We start from the raw sequence: 22103 nt of genomic DNA on the forward strand, positions 1-22103 counted from the left end.
TACGTCAGGCGGGCGGATGGCTTAGTTTCCATAGCGATCGGGAGTAAACAGGAAGTAATTCTAAGTGTGTATGTCAGATGTATAAAAAATCATCACTACCGGACTTTAACAGTACGATACATCTGAGCTGGGAGGTATTTTATCTTAAATCGCAATTCAAATATCAATATATAGATAATCAACTAAGATAATAGATATGTCTATTTAGAAAATAAGACATCCGACCCCTAAAATCATTTGTATAACAGTAAGTGCATTTAAAATCTCAATAGTTTAAAAACCCTATCATATAAAAAATTCAATAAAAAATAGAGAGTATACTTAAACAAATGTATAAGTTCATATGTCATTACAATGAATACTTAATAATACAGAAATAGTATATAAATAGAAAAATTAAAATTCACATAATAAAAATATATACATATATATATACATACATAATATATATCCACATACATATATACACTTTTCTTTCCTAAAAGAGAACATTTCTTCATAAAAAATCCCTGCTAAAATGCCTGAATAGCAGAGGTATTAGAAATATATAAAATTAATAGTGGTATACATGGGGGATCAATGGAGGGAATAGGAATACAAATACACTTTATATATATTATTAATTTAAAAGTAAACTATAGATGTCAAAGCCTACAAGAAAGCAGCAATGTCATAAAAAATCCTTACTAAAGTGCCTAAATAGCAGAGGTATAAAAAGTATATATTTAATAGGGATGTACACGGAGGATAAATGGAGGGAATAAAAATACAAATACACTTTATATATATATATATATTGTATAAAGGTAAACTATAGGTGTCAAAAATTACAAGAAAGCAGCAATGTCAATATCCTTATTTAGACCATATGGCACCATAGTGTTAAATTGGTGAATCCAATAGGTCTCTCTCTGTCTGAGGAGGCGTTCCCTATCTCCCCCTCTCTCAGATGTTTTCACCAATTCCAGAATGGTACCTCTGAGACATTTGGGGTCTTGCTCATGAACCACCCTGTAGTGTTCAGAGAGGTTGTGAGATTTCAGGCCCTCTTTGATATTGGTTATATGCTCATACATTCTCTTTTTAAAGGGGCGTGTCGTGCGACCTATGTACTGGAGGTCACAGCTACATTGAATCAGGTATACTACATATTCTGTTTTACAGTTACATAGTGTCTGTATATCACATTGTTTACCATTTGTTGTGGAAGACACCTGCTAAGTGGGTCTATTGCCATTATATGCATGTTCACAGGCGCAACAATTCAATCTGTTGCATTTATAGACCCCCTTCGCGCCCCCCCCTCATTGAGCAACGTTTTCTTTGTTTGGGTTTTCCTTAATTGGCTTGGTGCCAAAATATTTTTTAAATTTTGATTCTTTCTAAAGATAAAACCTGGTCTCTTATCTAGAACTCCCTTTAGAATTTTATCTTTTTGGAGAATGTGCCAATGTTTGAGAATTATATTTTTAATACCCACTGATCCTTCATTAAATGTGGTGATGAAATTCATTTGTTTTGTTTCTCCCTTTGCTTTGTTTGATGTGGTTTTTGCAATCGTACCTTTTATTAAATCTGTATTTTTAAGATCTTTTACTTTTTTATAGGCTGCTTCTATATTTCTTTCTCCATATCCTTTCTCTTTAAATTTCTTTTTTAGAGAAACAGCTTCTTTTTCAAAATCTGTTTGACGGGAACAATTTCTTTTAATCCTTAGAAATTGGCCATAGGGAACGTTTTTTATCCAGCTAGGATGGTGATTGCTTGTAGCATGGATAAAACCATTGCTGTCCGTATCCTTTCTGTATAGTTTTGTTGCTATTTTACCTCCTTCTTGGAACAGAACCAAATCCAAAAATTCTATTTCAGTATCATTGAATTTTTCTGTGAATTTAAGGTTAACATCATTATCTTTTATGAAAAGGAAAAATTCAGATAGGGTATCAACCCCCCCTTTCTAAATAAATATGATGTCATCAATAAAACGGGACCAAGATACTATGTTGTCCCTAAAGGGGTTGTTGTTCCAGATACATCTCTGTTCCAGATACATCTCTCTTCCCATAGACCCATATACAGGTTAGCGTAGCTGGGGGCAAATTTAGTCCCCATAGCTGTACCGCTAACCTGTATATAGTATTCATTTTCAAACATGAAATAGTTTTGTTCCAAAATAAATTTTATTGATTCAACAATAAACATTTGATTTTTATCTGGGAGGTTGGTTAACTTTTTTAACCAATATTCAATTGACTGTATACCCAAAATATGGGGAATATTTGTGTAAAGGGCCGTCACATCAACCGTAACCCATAAATATTCTTCCTTCCATTCGATTCCAGTTAATTTATTGATGGTGTTGGGGGTATCTCTAATGTAAGACTTCATAGATGGTACCAGAGGTTGTAGGAAATGATCAACATATTCTGATAGTGAGGATGTCAAAGAGTTAATCCCAGCGACTATCGGTCTACCTGGTGGATTAATGTCGCTCTTGTGTATTTTGGGAAGGTGGTAGAAAACTGCTACCAACGGATCATTATTGATCAGAAATTTGAATTCATCCTCGTTTAGAACTCCATGAAATTTAGCGGTATCCAATAGGTCATTATATTTTCTAACAAAGATATTAGTAGGGTTATTTGGGAGTTTTTTATAGGTAGTTGAATCATTAAGGAGCCTTTTGGCTTCCTTAATGTAATCTGCCCTATTTTGTATTACAACTCCCCCACCCTTATCCGCTTCCCTAATGACAATGTCCAAATCTTCTTTAAGTTTTTTTATTTCTAATTTGTCCCTGGTGCTAGTGTTGTCCTTCTTGATTTTATAGTTCTTACAATACTCATAGAAATCCTGAGTGACTAGGCTTTCAAACACTGGAATACAGTTGCCTTTAGAGTGTATAGGATAGAACAATGATGTTGGATAGAAATTAGAATTTTTGTTCGTTATCAATCTCTCATCATGTTGTTCTTCCATATTTATGTATTCTACCCCGGTTTAATTATTTAGATTCACCAGTAGTTCTATTGTCTCCATATCTGCTTCTGTAAGAGAAGTACGATTTGTATTATGTGTGTTATTTTGATTTTCAGCTTTATTTTTCTCAAAATGTCTGCTCAGAGTAAGCTTACGGATACATTTATGTAGATCAATGAACAAAGTGAAAGTGTTCGGTCCCTTAGTAGGGGCAAATGAGAGACCCTTTTTCAAGATTCCCATTATATTGTCATTGAAAGTTTTATCCGAAAGATTGAATATTTTTGCACTATTGTCTAATGGTTCCAATTTGTTTTTTGTTTTTTTGTTATGTTTGTTTCGAATCCGTTTTCCTCCTCTACATCCCCTGTACTTCTTTCTATTTGTCTTTTTTTTGGATTTTGTTTTCTCCATTGTGGGGTAACGTCCCTTTTTAACCTTAAATTTGGGGCATTTATTTTTGTGCGGTTCCCTAAAAAAACCTGGCTACTGGAATAATTAGTTTTAATGTTTCCCCTGTCCCCCCCCCTCATTATTATATGAGTATGTTCGATTATGTTGATATGGTGAGGATACTACTGTATTTTTCCTATAATGTGGATTTCCATTTCCATTGTGCTGGTAGTAACCTTTGTTTCTTTGTCTGTAATTTCCCCTATATGAATCTCTTCTTACATTGTAGGCATTTTCTCTCCTACCATTGTAATCCTGGTTATGTAAGGTATTTCTTGTATCTCTTTGTTCCCTATTGCTTTGACTTTGGACCCTATTCCCTGTTTTTGGGGGTTTTGTTTAAAGTTCTTATTCATATTTTTATTTTTGTTGTTATTATTATTATTATTGTTTGGACCCTCATTGTTCCTATTCATATTGCTTCTAATTTTTCCCTCACTGTCAAAATTAGGGGAATATAAGTCCAACCATTCCATACTATTTGTTCTGTCCCTGGGGGTATTAACTTGATCCTCCCACACCTCAGGGTATACAGTTTCGGTTTTGTCCTCCTCATTCGTATCCCTATCCTCATTACTTTTTTCTGTATTGAATTTCTCATTATAATCCCTCATAAATTTTCTCATTTTGTTATATTCCACTTTCGCTTCAAAAGTGGCAATCCGAGACTTATTGGAATCATCCAATTCTCTATAGTAAACATCTCCCTTAAATGCATTGAGTCTTGCTCTAATGTCCTCTATCTCTGTGGTCAGATTGTCTCATTTCTTTTGTCTATATCTAATTAAAATACTAATCATTTTAAAAGATGCCTCTTCTAAAGCTGAGTCCCATTCAGTAAGTAGTTCTACTTCTGATTGGTCCATAATTGAATTCTTTTCCAATCTCAAACCCTTTGGCACTATTTGGTATTTTACATACCTTTCCAAGTTAGTACAATCATACCAATTGAGTAGTTGTTTTCTGGTCAATTTATCTAATTTTTCAAAAAGATGTTTGGGATTAGTAATTCCTAAATTATCCATTAGTATTTGTGGCTCAGTACTAATAGAAAGTTTCTTTATCTTATTCTTGGCATCAAAATATCCCCCATATTCTAGTTCTTGTGGAGTAGCCATATTAGAAAAGAAAGGAAGAAAAGAGAGAATAAATAACCCTAATCTATTCAATTGTTCAAAGGGTAAGTTAGTATAAAAAATATATTGAACTAAATATAAACTTAGGCAAATAAAATTCAAATAATCCTAGAGCAGCTATACTCAGAAAAGAGAAACAACAAAGTATGCAAGTAGAATCCCAGACATATACAATATATCTAAGGAAGCTCTAGGTCCACCAGCGCTCCAGATGAGGGTTATATAAAATGATCCTCAAAAATGACAATAAATACAATAGTTTAATATTGAATATGCTTAAAGACTGCAGCTAACCTAAATCGAAGGGGGACTCTCTGTATCCCCCCTCTAAAAATAGAAATGGAAATAGAATGTTAAGGTAAGCGCTTTCCAGCAAATGATATATGAGTTTTAAATAAAAATATATATATATATAAACCCACATATATAAAATGAATTAAATATGTACAAAATCCTAAAAAGAAAAAGTCATAGTTAAAAGTTACTGCAAGTAACTAAAAAGTCTAAAAGCTCGAATACTGGGACGATTGAGCAGTTCATATGGATCCCAAAAACTTCTTCAGACTTCCAATTCCCCTAAGGGTGTGCACTTACTTGAATTGACCTCAATCAGTATGAGGTAAGTAGAGACGTAATCATATATCACAACATCCGCTGTCTGCATAAGCCTCTTTGTATGGAATACTGGACCCCCTTAATGATATGGAGTATTTGCGGTTAAAAACTTTCAGATCCTCTTTCCATAGAGTAGGGTAGAACTTCAATGTGGTGCCATAGAATGCAAAGAAAAAAGGAAACACTAATAGTGCATTAACCTTTTTATTAATTAAAATACAGAACACCAGTAGATGAAACCTACTCACAAGAATGACCTCAATATATGAGGTAAAGATACAGCATATATATAATCACATAAAGAAAACCCAGCACTCACAGCTAAGATTTAAAATCTGGCCAAATGGGATAAGCTCAGGCACCACGTCAAGGTCCTTTCCAACACCTGAGTCCCTAACACAGCCACACAATGCAGGCTCTCAAAGCCAGACAAACTGGGAACAAGGGAGGGGTGCACAGGTATATGTAATCACCCAGGTATTTGTAATCGCCCCCTTCCGTGTTTTGTATGTTGCTGGGTGATTACATATACCTGTGCACCCCTCCCTTTCAACCACAACCATCTCTAGGTTTTAAAGAGAATGCTCCGAAAAAGAGAAAATATCCAATGAGCGGCAGTTGTGTGGACGACAATGCTTTGTTGATGTCAGAGGAGAATGGTCAGACTGGTTTGAGATGATAGAAAGGCAACAGTAACTCAAATAACCACTCGTTACAACCAAGGTATACAGAATACCATCTCTGAACACACAGCACATCAAACCTTGAAGCAAATGGGCTACAGCAGCAGAAGACCACACCGGGTGTCGGCTAAGAACAGGAAACTGAGGCTACAATTTGCACAGGCTCACCAAAGTTGGACAATAGAAGATTTGAAAAATGCTGCCTGGTTTGATGAGTCTCGATTTCGGCTGCGGCATTCAGATGGTAGGGTCAGAATTTGGCGTAAACATGAAAGCATGGATCCATCCTGCTTTGTATCAACAGTTCAGACTGGTGGTGGTGGTGTAATGGTGTGGGGGATATTTTCTTGGCATGCTTTGGGCCCCTTAGTACCAATTGAGCATTGTTTAAACGCCACAGCCTACCTAAGTATTGTTGCTGACCCTGTCCATCCCTTTATGACTTCAGTGTACCCATCTTCTAATGGCTACTCCCAGCAGGATAATGCACCATGTCACAAAGCTCAGATCACCTCAAACTGGTTTCTTGAACATGAGAATGAGTTCACTGTACTACAATGGTCTCCACAGTCACCAGATCTCAATCCAATAGAGCACCTTTGGGATGTGGTGGAATGGGAGATCTGCAGCAACTGTGTGATGCTATCATGTCAATATGGACCAAAAGCTCTGAGGAATGTCAGTATATGGCCGGGTTATAATACAATTTATTTAATAATTATTCTTTAAAATAACCCCCAATTAAAATGCATATACGAAACAAAATCAATATTTATTCCTAAGTTCTTTACGATAAGTTAAAGTTATAAACACATTGAATTATATCTATAGAAACCAGATTATGAATCAAATGATACCATTTATGCTGTTATAATATTCTATACAAAGATCATAAAAATATACCTTTACAATTTACTGTATTCACAATAATCGCATTAAAATACCACAATAAAATATTAGAATCTTCTGTTACTAACCAATAATTCTAGTTCAGTGCCCAATATGGATTACCAACTTACTTTGCTTAATTATGCTCTTTTAAATTGACCAGCTGTAATCTATTTCCTTAGAATGCCTTTGATTTAAATATTATATATACTTCAGTTTCTTATACTTTACCCAAATAACCAAATCAATGTTTCAGCTTCCAGAGTTTCTCCAATAAGTCCAATTTCACCTCATAAATTAAGAGGTATTTTTGCAAGATGGATGAAAATTAGGCCCCAATTTGCTTTAGAGAAACTGGATTCCAAGGCAACAGTTTGTCAGTCAAAAACTCAGCAGCAAAGAACAAGCCCTTTTTTTTTCTCTCTTGCTTAGGGTTATATCACCTGATATACCCCACCCCTTTTTATTCTAATCATTGGTGAAGTTGGAAACACCCCACAGAAGCTTGTCTTGTGATAGGCCCCTTGAGCTGAACATCTCTTGGTTATTTGGGAGACTCCTCCCTGAGTAGCCATTTATCGTTTGACTGCGATACCATCTCTGATCTATAGGTGGCAGCAGACAACCAGAAATGCAGTTTTACCATCAAATATTGCTGCAGTTTAACTATAAAAAACTGTTTATCAAATACTTTAATTTCCAGTATCAATCACTTACAATTTTAATATAGATGGGACCCATATAGTGCCATTTTTTCTAATTAGTTTAATATGAAACATGAGTATTTTATTTATCATATTTTATAAGCTGCCTTAAAAGTTGCATTTTTTGAGGGACTAGTAGTATCAATCAATGAAATATGTGTCTAATCTGACTTATTCTGTATATCAGATCATTTGATATACTGGCACATATTTCATTTCCTAGTCACATCTTATATCATAAATATACATGAGTATTATAGTTATTTATTAATACATGTCTCAACCGTGTTTAAAACATGGGCCCAAGATCTATGATGCATCTATATGTCAACTTATAGCATCTTATTTAGAAATCTCATCTTAACATCAGTTCTTTCTTGTAATTTTCATTTAGATTTCTGGAAAATAAAGAAAAATGTGTTTATCTTGAAATAAATGGGTAATATTTATATATGCCAGTGCAGTTATTGTTCCATACAGCAGACATTTACATTTAATATTATACAAACGGACAATTTCATATCCATTTATTCATACCTATTATTTAATAGTCTGAGGCACATATTTAATGTTTGTAAACTATATATATATATATATATATATATATATATATATATATATATATATATATATATATATGATTTGTCCAAACTTTGTATCCTTAAGATGTCTATGTTTTCAAGGAACACATGTTTTAAAAAAAACTTTCTTTTGTCTGGGCAGGATGCGTATGTAGCTCCGCAAGGGACAATTTACTCCCAGATCCACATCCCTTGAGAATGGTTGTATATTCCATTATCCTTACCGACTGGTTTTTCAGATAGGAAAAATTATTTACACAGGCCTCCTTTGAAATGGATAATTGGGACAGGAACTTTAACTTCACACCTTAGGCAGGAAACGTTTGAAAGCAATTCCTTTGTTCTTGAAATCTGTGCTTCAGAACGAGAGGGGTTTTTTTTACAAACAGTTTCACAAATAAAGTGAGTTTTTGTTCTTATCATAAATCTATGTGCAGATAAATATAAATATAATTACATATATATATATTATTTAATAATACTCAGATATCCTGACAGGAATGTTTCCAACACCTTGTTAAATCCTATGCCACGAAGAATTAAAGGACCAGTCAGCACAGTAGATTTGCATAATCAACAAATGCAAGATAACAAGACAATGCAATAGCACTTAGTCTGGACTTCAAATGAGTAGTAGATTTTTTTTTTTTCTGACAATTTTAAAATGTATGTCTTTTTCCACTCCCCCTGTACCATGTGACAGCTATCAGCCAATCACAAATGCATACACACTTATTCTTGCACATGCTCAGTGGGAACTGGTGACTCAAAAAGTTTAAATATTAAAAGACTGTGCACATTTAGTTAATGGAAGTAAATTGGAAAGTTGTTTAAAATGGCATGCTCTATCTGAATAATGAAAGTTTAATTTTGATTGAGTGTCCCTTTAAGGCAGCTCTGAAGGCAAAAGGGGGTCCAACCTGGTACTAGCAAGGTGTACCTAATAAAATGGCCTGTGTGTGTATTTCTGTTCGTTCTATATTGAGCTTACCAAATCCATATCAGGGTTTCCTACACTGAGCTTGTGAAATGTTGTTATAATTTTGATATAGGAATTGGATTTATGTACAATTTTGTCTCTCTCTTCTCTCTCGCTCTCTCTCTCGCTCTCTTCTCTTTTCTCTCTCTCTCTCTCTCTCTCTCTCTCTCTCTCTCTCTCTCTCTCTCTCTCTCTCCTTTTTCTCTCTCTCTCCTTTTTCTCTCTCTCTCCTTTTTCTCTCTCTCTCTCTCTCTCCTTTTTTTCTCGCTCTCTCTCTAGTTTACTTCAGCTATCTATTTTGCTTCCTTCTCTTGGTATCCTTTGCTGAAAAGTATACTTGGGTAGGCTCATAAGCAAGGATACACTAGTGGCAGTTAGCTGGTGATTGGTAGCTACACATATAAGCCTCTTTTCATTGGCTTACTAGATATGTTCAGCTAGCTCCCAGTAGTACATTACTGCTCCTTCAACAAAGAATACCAAGAGAATTAAGCAAATTTGATAATAGAAGTAAATTGGAAAGTTGTTTCAAATTATATGCTCTGTCATGAAAAAAATAAAAAATGTGGGGTTTCTTGTCGCTTTAAACCACTTTACATACATTAAAGGGACAGTAAACCCCACATTTTTCTTTCATGATGATCTTTTCATTCAGATACAAAATGCAATTTTAAACGACATTCTAATGTACGTCTATTATCTAATTGGCTTTATTCTTTAGATATCCTTTGTTGAAGAAATAGCAATATACATGGATGAGCCAATCACATGAGGCATCTATGTGAAGCCACCAATCAGCAGCTACTGAGCCTATCTAGATATGCTTTTACGCAAAGGATATCAAGAGAATGATGCAAATTAGATAATAGAAGTAAATTAGAAAGTTGTTTAAAATAGCATTCTCTTTCAAAGCCATGAAAGAAAAAATGTAGATTTCATGTCCCTTTAAACACATTGTTTCCATTAACTGATTAATTTCTAACAAATTAGGGGATTTTATTATGTTGGTAATATCCGACTTAAATAGAAACTTCCTAAAACCCTGACACTCGGATATGATGCAAAGTGATACGTTACACTTTATTTATCTATATATTTTATTGTTCTCTTGTTTTTACGAAATTTAGGAAACCACGTGCGGAGATTTCAAGGCTGTAATTGTGGAAGTTTCTGGTCACGCATATTATACTGGTACCTCAAGCTTTGTTCTGGAAAATGAAGACCCCCTAAAAAATGGATTTCTTCTTAAATAACTCAGTGTTATTTATTGTAAGCACCTATGACACAAATGGTTAAAAATGTAAAGGGACATTAAACACCATGAGATTTTCCAATATACTTGTATTATTAAAAAAAAAATTGTCCCCTTTTCTTGTAATTTTACTCCGAAAAGTGTGGGTTTACCAAATACATTTAGAAGTGGATGTCCAGTCTCCAGACTTAAACACTGTGTTATATCCCACACCGTCATTGGTTGCTCACTTTAATGACTCCTAATTATCCCTAATTGGCCTCTGCAGAGAATGAAATCTAGGTTACAACATGGTGTTGCCTATTGCTTTGTGAACACTAAAACTTTACACTTATTTTTTCAATATTTAAATAACATTTATTTTAAAAAAATATCTGCATATTATTTTATCTCTTTTATACTGAATATATCAAAATCCCCTAATTGCCCCCAAAATAAATAATATTGTATTTTATTTTATTTTTTATTTAAAAAAAAAAAAGTAGCTTTTTTTTTTTTTTTTTTTTTTTATATATATATATAAAAAAAAAATGCGCAAAGCAGTTTTTAGGGGTTAAAGTTAACAGGTGTGGGGTGTTAGAAAAAAAAAACGGCACTGAAAAGTGCCTTTACATTGCGGTCTATGGGGCACTATGTGTTTCCTATAAATATATATATATATACACATACACCTCAAAATTTCCACTCGCCTACGAGCCATTGGCGAGTAGAAATTGAACTGTGACGAGTAGATATCCTAGTCAGGGTAATGTACTTAAAACATTAATTTAGGGGGGGCGGAGCCTGAAGCCGAAGTGACTGGTCATGTTTTAGTGGAGCTCCTGACTTCATTATGCCTAATATGGGATTTACTACAAAAATTTTGATGTAAAAGTCATAAGATCTGTCCTACAGTACCCTCAAGAAACTACATGAAGCAAGATACCGCAACTTAGCAGTTAATTTCAAGCTTATCTACTCTACCTACGTGCGGCAGATGGGCCACGTGGTTGCTGTCTTTCCAGAGATCTATAATCCTATACAGTGACTCTCAAGCCATTAAGACAGCCAATAATGCCTCCTACTCTAAGATCTGCTGCCGCAATTGATACCTGGGAAGCTGAACTGCACAATGTCTTGCATCGCCATTCTCTCAGAATGGAGACACTGCTTTACCAGACCCTGGGTCTCGCTGGGTTCAGGCCCTCAAACATTGTGGACAGCGCTGAAATAAGAGTTGGTGAGAGTGAGACTGCTGTTCCTGCGCAGGATTTGTTTCTGCCTGCTTCACTTTTACCTGAAGTGACTTGTGAGTATAGCACTTTGAATATGGAAGGGAGACAGTCAGCCGTAGATGGTCCGCATCGTGTGGAGATAGGACCAATTCCCTTTACTGATTGTGACATGTGGCTGAGTTGCACCGGAGCAGATCTAAAGGTCCCTTCAATATCGATCAGTGAGCTGACTTCTGAGAATGCGGTGGGAACTGACCTGAATACAGGCTCCATTTCTGCTGACCATGTTATCCTGGCTGAGACAGGACATGCTCCCGCAATATTTTGGTGGCTAAACATAGTGGAAGGGCCTCAGCTTGTAGAAGTGTCTTTGCTGCTCTCTCTCTCTTTGCTGCCTACGGTTGGTGTGGGGTAATGGGACAGATTATTTCATAGGAGGACAATGAGGAGAACGATCTTATCTGTGTCCCTTCAACTGATCCTGTTTGAAGAGCAAGGACTCTGAGACTTTACTTTTATTTTATGTTTGGTGTGAAAAGTCAACAATACTCATTGGGGAACTATTTAGCTGCAACTTGTTTAATACATATTGATGTTTTTACTCCCTATTCATTCTAATTCCTACTAGGAACATATGTGCTTCAATATTACCAATATCTTTACTTTTGAATATTACGCAGATGTAGCCAATCCTATTATGTGTTCCAAACGATCTGCATACCAATGCTTTGTTTCTTATATTACTTATGTGCCCACTGCCTAGCATACTTTTGCATGTTACACTATAGGACCGATTGAATTGCTCTCAATTTATTCAGGAAGAGGGGGAGAATGTGTATTAATAAGGGCATGGCAGAAATCGGACTTACAACAGTGATTGTCCACCTATGTGACCTGGCTAAATATGACAACTGTCCCCTGAAGGCTTTTCTCATATATATATACACAGTTGATCCACATTGTTAAGCTCCTTTGACCTCAATAATTTGAGTCATTTGTATAAAAATGCACCGCACTGCAGAATTTAGATTTAAAAGTATATTTTCTGTTGAAAGATGCAATTACCATTTTCTACCACCGGAGGGGAGTAGAGGTTTAATTATGCTCTATGCATGGCACATTTTGTACACGCTTGGCTTCCTGTATTGCTTGGGTCTGCTCCAATATTCCTGGTTATACATTTATTGTGCTGCCCTCTACAGACACTCTACTTCTCTATATGCAGCTCACAACTAGACACAGTTAGAGATGAGTCTGCTGGCATTTACATTGCGATTGTGTGTTAGAGGATGGGTCAGAAAACTCCTATATCCACAGTGAGTGTTTTATTTTGGCTCTATTTCACAATGTATACACACTAATAATATATGTTGCATGTTATGGCTCTCTTATACTAAGGGTCTAACACTAGGTTTATCTCATACTCAACTCTATAGCCTGGGACATCCCACTCCCTTAATGTATGATATTTATGCTGTGGGACTTCAATGTTAATTTAACTTGCTGTTTGCCTTTTCCATATAGCTTGCTGAGTGTTAATATAATAGTGGCTGCGGACATCTTGACTTTATGCCTCACCTGGGGGCTAGTCGGGAGCCTCAGGAGAGACATCTACATAAGTGTCCGGGAAACAGCTGTCCTAGTAGCTACCTTACAATTGTATTGATCTTGGGTCACTGATATGAGGCCTCTAATGATAATGACAAGCCATTTTTTGTGTCTGTCCTGGCTGGGGGTTAGAGGGGGCCCCTGGCAGGGACAATTGCAATTTACTACTGTGCTTATGTGTATCATTATTATCTCATTATTGTTCAAGACTATCCTTTCATAATTTGTGTTTTTCCTTCTGGACCAGTGGCCAGGGCCTTGAGGGAGTACACATAAAGGAAGCTTAAAACCTTGAAGGTGGCAACCTAAGATCAATTGATATAAACTCTTCTTATACAGCGAGATGAAGTGCTATGAGGGGACCTGAATTTCATTAACACAGGTATCCTGTTTTGATGTATTGTCTATGAGATAACTTACTCCCATAGGATATATGCAAGCCTTAACTACTCAATCTGGTGAGGATGTGCAACAAGACCCCATAGCATGATAGGAGGGTTTTCAGTCCTGCAGGTGACTAGTTTCATGTAACCCAAAGGAGTCTAGGACCCGTTATATTATATTATATCATATTATACCATAAAGAAAGTTATGAGATCTATATTAAGCCCAGACCACGCAACACTTAATTTAATTTATTATATTGTGCAATGGCTAATCGCCTCTATGTTTACTTACAGTAGATATTTTGTGCACGTTCACCTCCCACCCCCCCCCCCCACCCCCACATACAGAGCCCACTCCAGGGCTCAAATTAGGCGAACTATTTTCGCCGCAAACCCTATGATATCACAGAAGTATAAGCTTCCTCATTGACTAGACCTAACTTGTGTGTTCCTTGGATGGGGAATTATGGTTCCATAATGCTATTCATGTATGTGCTTAAGGGAACATTTATCTCATGTTTTCCCTTTCCAGGGTGCTCATAGGCCCTATTAATTGCATCCTTTCAGTATGTGTGTTGATCTATTTCGGACCTGCGTGTCCAAATACCTTGTTTGTACCTATTAGAGCAGGGGACCTGCGTGTCCCCAATTGTTACTTATGTTTTAAAACCAAATAAAAAGCTACTATAAAAAAAACCCATTAATTTAAAGGAATATTGTGGGGAAATTAAAAAAAAAAAGCTCTGTACCTACAGAACAGTTATTTTTTAATCAATAACTCCCTTAAAGGGATAATGTATTCAGGCAAGCAGCTGATAAATGTTATGGTAACACCCTGGTTGCCAGGTTATCAATATAACACACAAATATATAGGTATGTTGACCTATAATTATATATACATCAATAAAACAAGTGTCAATTCATATCTACATGATATTCATAAATGGTGACAAGAGTGAAACAGAGAAAAAAAATAGTGTATAGATATATCAATATATGCATATAACTGAGAATATTGGTTGATATATATCAGCATACTAATAAAGTCAGCACATAAAATTCAGCTCATAATATTCATTTATAACACTCATAGTACATACACTTATTTTAGGGTATCGCTATGTCAAACAAGCAGACTGCAGCTACATTGGATCAGGGTTAACTAACACCCCAGTACGGTCTGCACAAACCGCAACAAGATTAATCATTATTTGAACCGCCTCAGTGAGTTTAAAATATGACGGGGAATTGTCTGTATGGCGTAAACAAGAAAACCCAAACACATGCGTAATTGCATATTAATGTACCTCTGCAGCAGTACTGCTTACTACCCGTACGTCTCCAGGCAGCCACTTGAGTGTGTTAGAACAGGCGCGGATAAGAAAGATCCGACGTCTGCGACGCTCTGTGTCAGTCAGCATGGCTAATTTGCATAGCTTGTTGACGCAGGCGGCTGGGCGTGAGTTACGTGTGGCTGTAGTAGTCTCAGGGCTGTTTTTTCCTGTGTCTCTTAGGATTTGAGAGAAACGAGTCTTGCAATGTGTTTAGGGTATAATAACCCTGTAGGGTAATAGACCATAGTGTTACCGTCAGCGTAGGTCCAATCAGTTCAGCCTATTAAAATGTAAACATAAGGGACAAAGTATATCCTATATGTTATGTGCAGTGCACCAACATGGCAATAGAGTATTTATCTGTTATTGAAGCATCTATGCTAAATGGGTCATTGAGCGCTCAAAGATGTAATGAGGGGCTATTAATTGAGTCATCTAGGGAGTGGGATCTTTGTCCTGGCTTGTCCCTGGGAACACTCATTACCTCTGATACTGGAGGATCAGGGATAGGTGTAGAGCATACAGCACAAAGTGTATCAAATACATCTTAATCATATCATAAGTTCTAAAACAGACCATTACTTCTATATCATCCTACCCATCATGTGTGCATCTCAATTTATGTAGTTCAATATATGTATGTGTGTGTGTGTGTGTGTGTATGTATGTATATATATATATATATATATATATATATATATGTATGTGTGTGTGTGTATATATATATATATATATATATATATATATATATATATATATATATATATATATATACACGTATATGTACCCACATGATATACAAACTGATAACTTTTGTCTGTTTTATTTAGTAATCAGCATATGAGCCTTGTGCCTGAATGTGGATTATCTCATACAGTAGGACCTCAAGTGGCTCATTATCATTGGTCCCCTGTTACAAGTGGCAATCAAGATCTGGAATAGATAGTGTATTCGGTAGTTATCCAGGGGTTTACAAGGTAAAATCACAATGTACAGTTCATCAACCTCGTGGTTATAGTACAAAAGTTATGTCCCAAATATGTGGTGGTTCAATTGTATCCAAGGGGGTACCCTAATCCAACGCTCTGGGGTTATGGCAAGACCTTCCTAATATACAATCAGAGTGTGGGTGTACAAAATAACCTCTTATATGTGCATTAATGCTTTAAACTGGCCCAACCTAGTGAACGTCCCACTATCGCATGTGACCCTCACTGGTCCAGGAACCCAGAGCATAATATGACATCAGGTATATCTTGGTCACTCACCCATTCTACAGTGATTAAAGGAAGCAGTGCCAATCATTAGACATATTCAGGCCTCTTGGGTGTAGGGTACCCAGTCGGTGAATCAATCTTGATTCCATCTGGAGAAGTGTTCTGTCACGGTCCCCTCCCCGTTTTTAAGGGGGGGGCCCAACATGGTCGATAATGATAAACCTTAGTTCTGTAACTTTGGCCTGTAGGAAATGTCTTGCTACTAGTTCGTCGGACACTCCCTTATCCAGGGCACTCCGAATTGCTGAGCAGTGATTGGCCATCCTTAGCCGTGCGTTGTCGGTCGTCTTTCCGACGTAATACTGTTCACAGCAACAGTTGAGCAAATAAATCAGGTGGCTTGTCGGGCATGTGATGAAATGTCTTATGGAATATTTCTGAGTAGTGTGGGGGTTCCGGAAGATCTTACATGGAATCATACCATTACAGGTAGTGCAACCCATGCATCTATAGCACCCAGTTTTCTTGGTCTTGAGCCATTGTTGTTTCTTGTAGCAATGTTGTGGATCAGTAGACGTCAATCTGTCTCTCAAACTTCTTCCGCATTTGTATCCCATAATTGGGGGGTCCATTTGGCCAAAAGGGAAATATTTTATCCGTTCCAAGGATCTTCCATCTGTTTCTTATGGACTCGGTTAGTATCTTCTTCCCTTTGTTATAGGTGGTGGTAAAAACCATCCTGGCTTTCTTTTTGTCACCTGGTTGAGTATCCTGTCGTCCCTTTTGGGATGTGACCTCCTGTCTCACCTCCTCTATGAGGTCGGTTCTATAGCCCCGTTGTAGAAAACTATTGGTCATCATGTCCAGCTGAAGTTCTCGGTTTGTTTTTTCAGTGTTGTTCCTCGTCACCCTGATCATTTGGGATTTTATTATTGCCTTATGGGTATGTGGAGGGTGGTTGCTTGAAGCCTCCAGTAACGAATTTCGATCAGTTAGTTTAATGTATAGGGTTGTGAAAAGTTTATCTTGTTTCTTATAAACCCTTAGGTCAAGAATGTCAATGTGGTCCTTATCATACTTGAGTTCAAACTTGATTGGTGACTCTTGATTGTTGAGTTGTGTCACCCAGTTGGTTAGTGTTTCCCCAGATCCATGCCATATGAAGAAGACATCGTCTATGTATCTCTTGTAGTATTTAACCATTCCGTGGTTGTCTATGTCCATAATGTCACGCTCATAGTGCTCCATATAGAGATTAGCATAGGACGGGCCATGTTTGACCCCATGGCCGTCCCCATGAGTTGTTGGTAAAAAGTGTTCTCAAATCTGAAATAGTTCAGTTTTAGACATTTTTCCAAGATATCCAAAATGAAAGATCGGTGGGCTTATATAAGGGAAACGGGCTAGTGCTGAGGCAATAGCCTCCAAGCCACCAGAGTGTGGAATAACAGTTTATAAGCTCCTCACGTCCATTGTTACCAATAAGTCATCTTTATTGATCACTTCCACAGAGTTCAGCATAGTGATAAGGTCACCCGAATCCCTAATGTATGTGTGTGTATATATGTATATATGTGTGTATGTATGTATATGTGTGTATATATATATATATATATATATATATATATATATATATATATATATATATATATATATATAATTGTTAATATGTGTATATACACATATAAACACAAATATATATTCAAACTATTCTGGCCAACGCTGCGCGACTTACCCCCTTTGCTGCGCTAGGTTCTCAGCCTTGTCTCACGGCATGAGAACGAGGCTACCATTTGAGCCTATGGAAGCAAGCTCTCGTGAGCGCTAAGCTTCCCTGCAATGCCGTTGTGTTCACATTGTGCTCAACTTGTAATACCAGCGAACAGTTCACGAAAGGAATATTTTGCGCTCCACTTTTAATCTAGCCCTTAGTGTTTTATGTCACTTTAATATTTTGTGTACGCAGCTGTGAAAAAATTATACCAGCAATTTCTACAGAATATAATTTACATTAATACAAAGAGGTAGTGATTTTGTAAAATTGATTGTGAATGTGTAACCAATAAAATACGTTTAAGACCTTGTGATTTAAATTTTTCATTGTTTGCTAAAATGGTGTCAATATATGCACAGATTTTATCTAATACCTTACAGACCAATTTCTGGGACTTCAAATCCCACAATCCTCTGCTGAAAAATGATACTACTGAGGGAAAAGTACCTTTTTTTTTGTCAACACATAATTCCATAAATCCCCTGTTCTTGCTAAGCCTTTCAGCTACTATACCAGTTATCAAGGATTACCATTCATTTCTGTGTGGGAGCGGAGCAGGTGAGTCAGATAACTGAGCCTGCTGGATGTCGGCAGATGACATCACCCGGAAGCGCCGAGCACACACGCTGTTTGCGGCCACAGTGGTAGAAAAATTGATAATAGGAGTAAATTAGAAAGTTGCTTAAAATTGCATGCCCTATCTGAATCACGAAAGAAAAACTTTGGGTTCCGTGTCCCTTTTAAGGGTAGGAGTGGCCAAGCAGCACGGTCCCCGCTGGTCCCGGCGATGTGCCTTTCAAAGTGGTGAGTTGGACATATAAGCTCTGCATTTATTTGCCCAATATCTCCTGTTAGTCCTGTGGTAAATAAGGATATACTGATGATGTTTTCACACAGATAAGAGTGAGTTCGAACTGTGCTATATATCTAAAAATCTACACTCAGGATGCTCACAAAATTAGCATAAAGTTACCTGAAAATACAGAGTTTAAAACTGAACAGTCAGACCAACATAACTTATACTTGCATGGTAGTTTTTTTTATTTGTTTTTGTTTTTTTAATTTTTAACTAGTTTAGATATAATTATATTCTTTATTTACTCTAGAAGTATATGAAGTACAACCCCCATTCTGAAAAATTTGGGACAGTATGGAAAATGCAAAAAACAAACAAAAAAGTCATTTGAAAATTCAATTCACCCTGTACTATATTGAAAACACATTATTAACACATTATTTGATGTGAATTTAATATAGTTTTGAAAATATACAATTATTTCAAATCTGACAACTGCAACACACTCCAGGGGCAATTTAGGACTAAGAAGGTGATGTGAAACCTGTCTCCGATTGAGAATGTGTTACGCATTATGAAGCACAAAAGGAGGCAATGAAGGCCCCGTACTGTTGCGCAGCTGAAGACATGCATAATGGGGGAAAATTCTGCTAGCTAAACTTAACCAATTGGTGTCTTCAGTGCCCAAACGCTTAATAAGTGTTATTAAAAGAAAAGACCGTGGTAAACAGTCGACACTACCAACATTTTTGGAACGTGTTGCAGTCATCAGATTTGAAATGAGTCTATATTTTCAAAAATACATTAAATTCACAAAGTAAAAGATCAAATAATGTGTTTTTAATATATTACAGGTTGAACTTTTTTTTTTTTTTTTTTTCCATACTGTCCCAACATTTTAGTAATTGGGGTTGTAACGGACAATAGAAATATTTAAATTGTCTTGTTTTCTTCCCTTTCTTTTTGTTTTCACTGTGCATAGCAGAAAGCTTTTACTTGAAAACTATTCCACAGGGAATATTATACTGTGAAAAAAGTGTGTTAATTATTATTAAAGGGATACGAAACCCAAGATTTGTCTTTCATGATTCAGATAGAGCATGAGATTTTAAACAACTTTCTAATTTCCTACTATTTTTCAAAGTATCTTCGTTCTTTTGGTATCTTTTGTTGAAAAAGGGACAAAAGCTTGCATGTGTCTGGAGCACTATATGGCAGCAGTTTTGCAAAAATGTTATTCATTTGCAAGACCACTAGATGACAGCACTGTTTTCTGCCATGTGGTGCTCTAGACACCTACCTAGGTATCTCTTCAACAAATATATCACTAAGAGGGAAAGCCCAATAAACTGTGTGCACCAGAAAAAGTGCAGAGTTATCAAATAATTAGGGATATGAAAAAAATCAATCTCCAAACGTACTCTTTACAAATAAACAGTGTTAGAAAATGAGTTCAGAAAAAAATTATTAAAACCTCCCAATAATAAGTCAATAAGAAGTCCAATATAAGATCAGGAGAAGATGCTGCTTCCTCTTCAATCAAACTTCTCCCATGCAGGAAAAGAGTGTCATCTATAGGGTAAAACAGGAAGGAGGGCACTCCAGTGGTGAAATAAGTTTCCTTTAGAAATGGCCAAATATGAAATAAAACTATATACTCACAAACGTGTGCACTCAATGGTGCAATAAAGGCAGGCTGAACCATCTGAGCTGTCCAGCAGACTCACATTCAGGTCTCTACAGTGTCAACTTTAGCCGTTGTGGCAGGTTAGGTATAACTCTGGTATCCACAAGAATAGTGCTGACTTTCAAATTGGGGCCGAACAACAGGCTGCAAAAGAGAGGAGACAAAAGCGCGTCCACCCCCAGATCACTCTCAAGATTTGAATAAAAACAAAGGTGTTTATTAAAATTCACTAGTTAACAATGCATTTCTCAGTTATACAACTGTTTCTTCAGGTGAAGTAGAAACATAATACGAAAATACTTGAATACCTACGAAGTTGCTGTGCACTTCCTTCCACTGCGCATGAACTAAGAGACTCAGCTGCGATTGGTTAGGTACATCCTGCGATCGATTCGTCTCTCGCTTTGATTGACACTATCCATATGCAATCTCGATAGCTTACTCGAATTCCGTCTGATCGTATGTCAAGTATATTTAAATTAGCCATGTGTTAACGTGACTTTCATATTATACAGCGCATCATTAGGAGGACCCCAAATATCAAATTTGATACAAATTATATTTTTGATGCATATTGGTTGATGATTAAAGGGCCATAATACCCAAATCTTGAAACACTTGAAAGTGATGCAGCATAGCTGTAAAAAGCTGACTATAAAATATCACCTGAACATCTCTATGTAAAAAAAAAAAGATATTTTACCTCAAAAGTTTCTCAGTAGCCACATCCCATTGTAAAGGATTTCTAAGCAGCATATTAGTATGTCTGTCCCGGGACAGCCGAAGGGATGAGCCTCGTACACTCTCATGTTATTTCCCTATTCAGTTTAAAGGAAGTTTACTATGAAATCTCATGAGAGTTAAGTTAAATCTCATGAGATCACAGTAAAAGAGTTCATGACCTCAGCACTGCTGATTGGCTGCTGTTCATTTCTTTTTTTTCTTTTTTTTTACCTGCAGCTGAATATAACTTTTTACAAAGAACTTACTCTGCTGAGCTGAGGAAGTTGTGAGGTAAAATATCTTCCTTTTTTTTACATAGAGATGCTCAGGTGATATTTTCCTGTCAGCTTTTTACAATTATACTGCATCAGTTTCAAGTTATTTAGCATATGAGTATTATGTCCCTTTAAGTGAATACTTAATCGTGCTCCAACCTTTGCAGCTGGCTCGAAAACAAAGGACTAATCTATAAAATACATCCTAAATCCATATCGGATGATAAATATCCTCCCATATGGGAACAAATATCTAGGTATATAAAAATTCAATGGGTCTAGATATTGAATACTACATAAAAATAAAATAATTTTTAAAATAAAACCAATAAAAATATATTATATACAGACTCATTTGGATTAGAACGAATAATCCTCAATAATAAGTGTGTAGATATCAATAGGACCTGCCCCCTTTGCATACAATTTTTTTGTATCTGTTAATATTCTTCTTTATAGTAGTGTCTATTACATGCATTTATATGAAAATTGGTGTTTACTGTCCCTTTTAAACTGAGCACTTTTAAAACCTAGATTAAATGGGGTTAAATTAATTATGTTGATTAGTTTGGCCTTGGCAAACAGGTCATGTACATTTTGTATTTAGAAAAAAAATAATCTATTCTCTCTTAAATAATTCTGTCTCAGTTTTGCCCCTATGACGTGATGATGTCACTGTGCAACTTTATTTAAACTTAATAATGTTAATAATAATAATAATGTTAAGTATAGGAAAAGGGGACATGCTGCTTAGAAGCCTGTATCTCAGGTATCTAAGCAGCTGCAGACCCCCAAGACCCACCGTTGGAAAGGTACTC

The 22103-nt window shown here is 36.2% G+C and overlaps 1 protein-coding gene across 1 annotated transcript in view; it reads left to right on the forward strand.

The window, feature by feature from the left end:
• L3HYPDH (trans-L-3-hydroxyproline dehydratase) overlaps positions 1-18114 on the forward strand; it is a 51726-nt gene extending 33612 nt beyond the window's left edge. Inside the window, exon 5 of the mRNA XM_053697306.1 lies at positions 10146-18114. Within this exon, the coding sequence (XP_053553281.1) occupies positions 10146-10271 (126 nt within the window). The 3' untranslated portion in view covers positions 10272-18114. The remainder of the gene's footprint in view (positions 1-10145) is intronic.
• Positions 18115-22103: the final 3989 nt, after the last annotated feature.

The sequence above is a fragment of the Bombina bombina genome, chromosome 1 (assembly GCF_027579735.1).
Source record: "Bombina bombina isolate aBomBom1 chromosome 1, aBomBom1.pri, whole genome shotgun sequence".
NCBI lineage: Eukaryota > Metazoa > Chordata > Amphibia > Anura > Bombinatoridae > Bombina > Bombina bombina.